At 28.4% G+C, this 2469-nt stretch overlaps 1 protein-coding gene across 1 annotated transcript; it reads right to left on the reverse strand.

The window, feature by feature from the left end:
• Positions 1-425: 425 nt before the first annotated feature.
• Positions 426-1471, reverse strand: LOC131612744 (auxin-responsive protein IAA20-like). Its single transcript, XM_058884498.1, has 4 exons — positions 1287-1471; positions 1045-1205; positions 861-960; positions 426-573 (listed from the first exon to the last, which is right to left on the reverse strand). The coding sequence occupies exons 1-4, from the start codon at positions 1463-1465 to the stop codon at positions 513-515; spliced, it is 501 nt and encodes a 166-aa protein (XP_058740481.1). The 5' UTR covers positions 1466-1471; the 3' UTR covers positions 426-512.
• Positions 1472-2469: the final 998 nt, after the last annotated feature.

Here is a 2469-nt window from a genome sequence, read left to right on the forward strand (position 1 = left end):
CTTATTCATTTCACAATACATTAAAGCTGATTTGTGTTTAATCTTGTTCATTTCACAATACTTTATTTTGCTGAATATATTAATACAATCCACACACATATCTCGTGCGACCCTATGGTTAAATTTTATCTAAGCTTTACATTAAATTTAATTAAAATTTGTGGTCTATTCTACCAGAGGGAACATCACTTTTATAACCAGAGGCAGCACTACATTCATCGTACCAATCGTTCTCCACATTTCCTAAGCATTTTTGTTTTGTTTTTATAAACTTTTTTGTTTTCTTTTACTTTATCGCACTTTACATCACACTCCATTATAATTCAAACAAAAAAGTGAGAGCTATGCATATACAACACTATTCATTTCCATTTTCTTCAATTAATTCAAAAACAAAATGAAAGCTATGCATTTACATCTATTATTTTCTGCATACTTCTTCACTAACTAATTAATTATAACAAGAGAACAAAATTTGAAACCACTAATGTCATATAGACTATAGTACATTTCTAACATCCATATGTATTAACTCTTGTGATCTTCAACCTCTTCACAGTGGACAAAAACATCCTACACATTAAAAAAAAAAAAAACCACATTAATAATGCACAAAACATAATACACATGTTATTTGTGTTATTCTAGGTAGGGGGTAGCAAACGGCGTCTGTCTATCTCGTTTAAGTCCGCTCTACAAAAGTCCCAAAAATAGGAGCGATCAGGCCTGACATAATTGAAAATACAGGTTTGAAATTTTGGTCTGGCATGCGGAAAAGCGCAGGCAAAACAAATATGTCTGGTTGATCGCGCCCGTTTTGTTTCCCCTACAAAGACAAGATAAAGTTCTAAAAAACTTACTCCCAAGGAACATCACCAACCATAACCAAATCTCCTTCTTCATCTTCATAAGTTAACACATGACATCTTTCTGGTTGCACTTCATCCATCTCATTTCCCCCTGTTCCAAATCAATACTCAATAAATAAAATAATAATAAATAAACAATAAAACAAAAACATGAGAATTAAGGAAAAGAATTTACATAGAATGGTAGTGTCAAACATGTGTTCAAGAGTGTTGACTAACTCATGGTAACTTTGATGAGCAAGTATATTGAGTTTTCTACCAATTGGAATGCCTTCCATATACACTTTCACAAAGAAGCTACCATGATCATTGTAATCATAGTTTTGTTGCCATTGCCTTATAATATAAACACACAAAATCAGCATATAATAAATTATATATGAATTAGTATATTAGAAATGTGGAATATATATTAACCTTGAATTAGAGGAACCAAGATGAAAATGTTGAGTGTTGGAAATGGTGAGTCCAAGGCTAAGATCTGTGGGAAGTTGTTGTTGATGTGTATTGAGAGAGGATGCAGTTGAAATGAAAAGATGGTTGTTGGTGTTGCTGCTAATAGAAGAAGAGGAATTTGAAGTGTTGGATTTTCTCATAGTGGAAGAATCAATTAACTATATGATAGAACAAGCCGCAAACTTAAGGCTTTATATAAACAAACTAAACTCGTATCATTCTAATAAAATAATATTTTTAATATAAAATTAAAAATATTTTAAGTGTATCTGGACAGAGTCAAAAGTGCAGAATACAATAAACAATAAATTAGGATTGTTGAATTAATTAATGTGTACGTGGGTTAGATGGAGATTTAATTAATTAATTATATTGAATTTGTTCAAATTTCAATGAATTAGGATTATTGTTCAATCCACATTTTTACGGGTTAGTTCATATGTTGTGTTTTAAATAAAAAATGTTATTAATATATTTTTCAAAATTAATAAAAAAATTATAATATAATTCAATCTATCATACAAATTTCCAAAATTAAAATTAGATAAAACATATCATGTAATATTTAATCAAATTCACTCATATCTTACAACACCTAGTAATTGAAAATTTCACAAAATACATTAATGTCGGAATGAATTTAATTTTAAAAAGAAAATAAAAAATGTAAAAATATTTAATTTTAAAACTACATAATTTAATGGTCTAATAGTAATATTAATGGAAAATAAAAAATTAGGCAAAATTATGATATGAAGTAATATTAATTTTTATACTAATTTAAAATGATAATAATAAAAAAATACCATTAGTCACGTGGGACTCCTTTCCCCCGCGGATACCGATCAGTTAACACAAAAAAAAATGTATACTTATAAATTATTCAATTTAACAGTGGTCGACTTACACTATAAACACCGTTTAATATGATTACATTGTCCAAATTAAAAATTCACATATTACATTATAAATTACTCCCTCCGTCTCATAATAAATGTCCTATTTGAGCAATGCGCGGTTTTTAAGAAAATGATTGGATGTGTTGGTTTTAGTAAAAAAGTTAATGTCATTTACTAGAATACCCCTATTAATAGTAGTTGAATAACGTGAAAGTTAATAAATAGGGGTATAATAGTGGAAAAAT

This window comes from Vicia villosa, linkage group LG6, assembly GCF_029867415.1.
Source record: "Vicia villosa cultivar HV-30 ecotype Madison, WI linkage group LG6, Vvil1.0, whole genome shotgun sequence".
Lineage (NCBI taxonomy): Eukaryota > Viridiplantae > Streptophyta > Magnoliopsida > Fabales > Fabaceae > Vicia > Vicia villosa.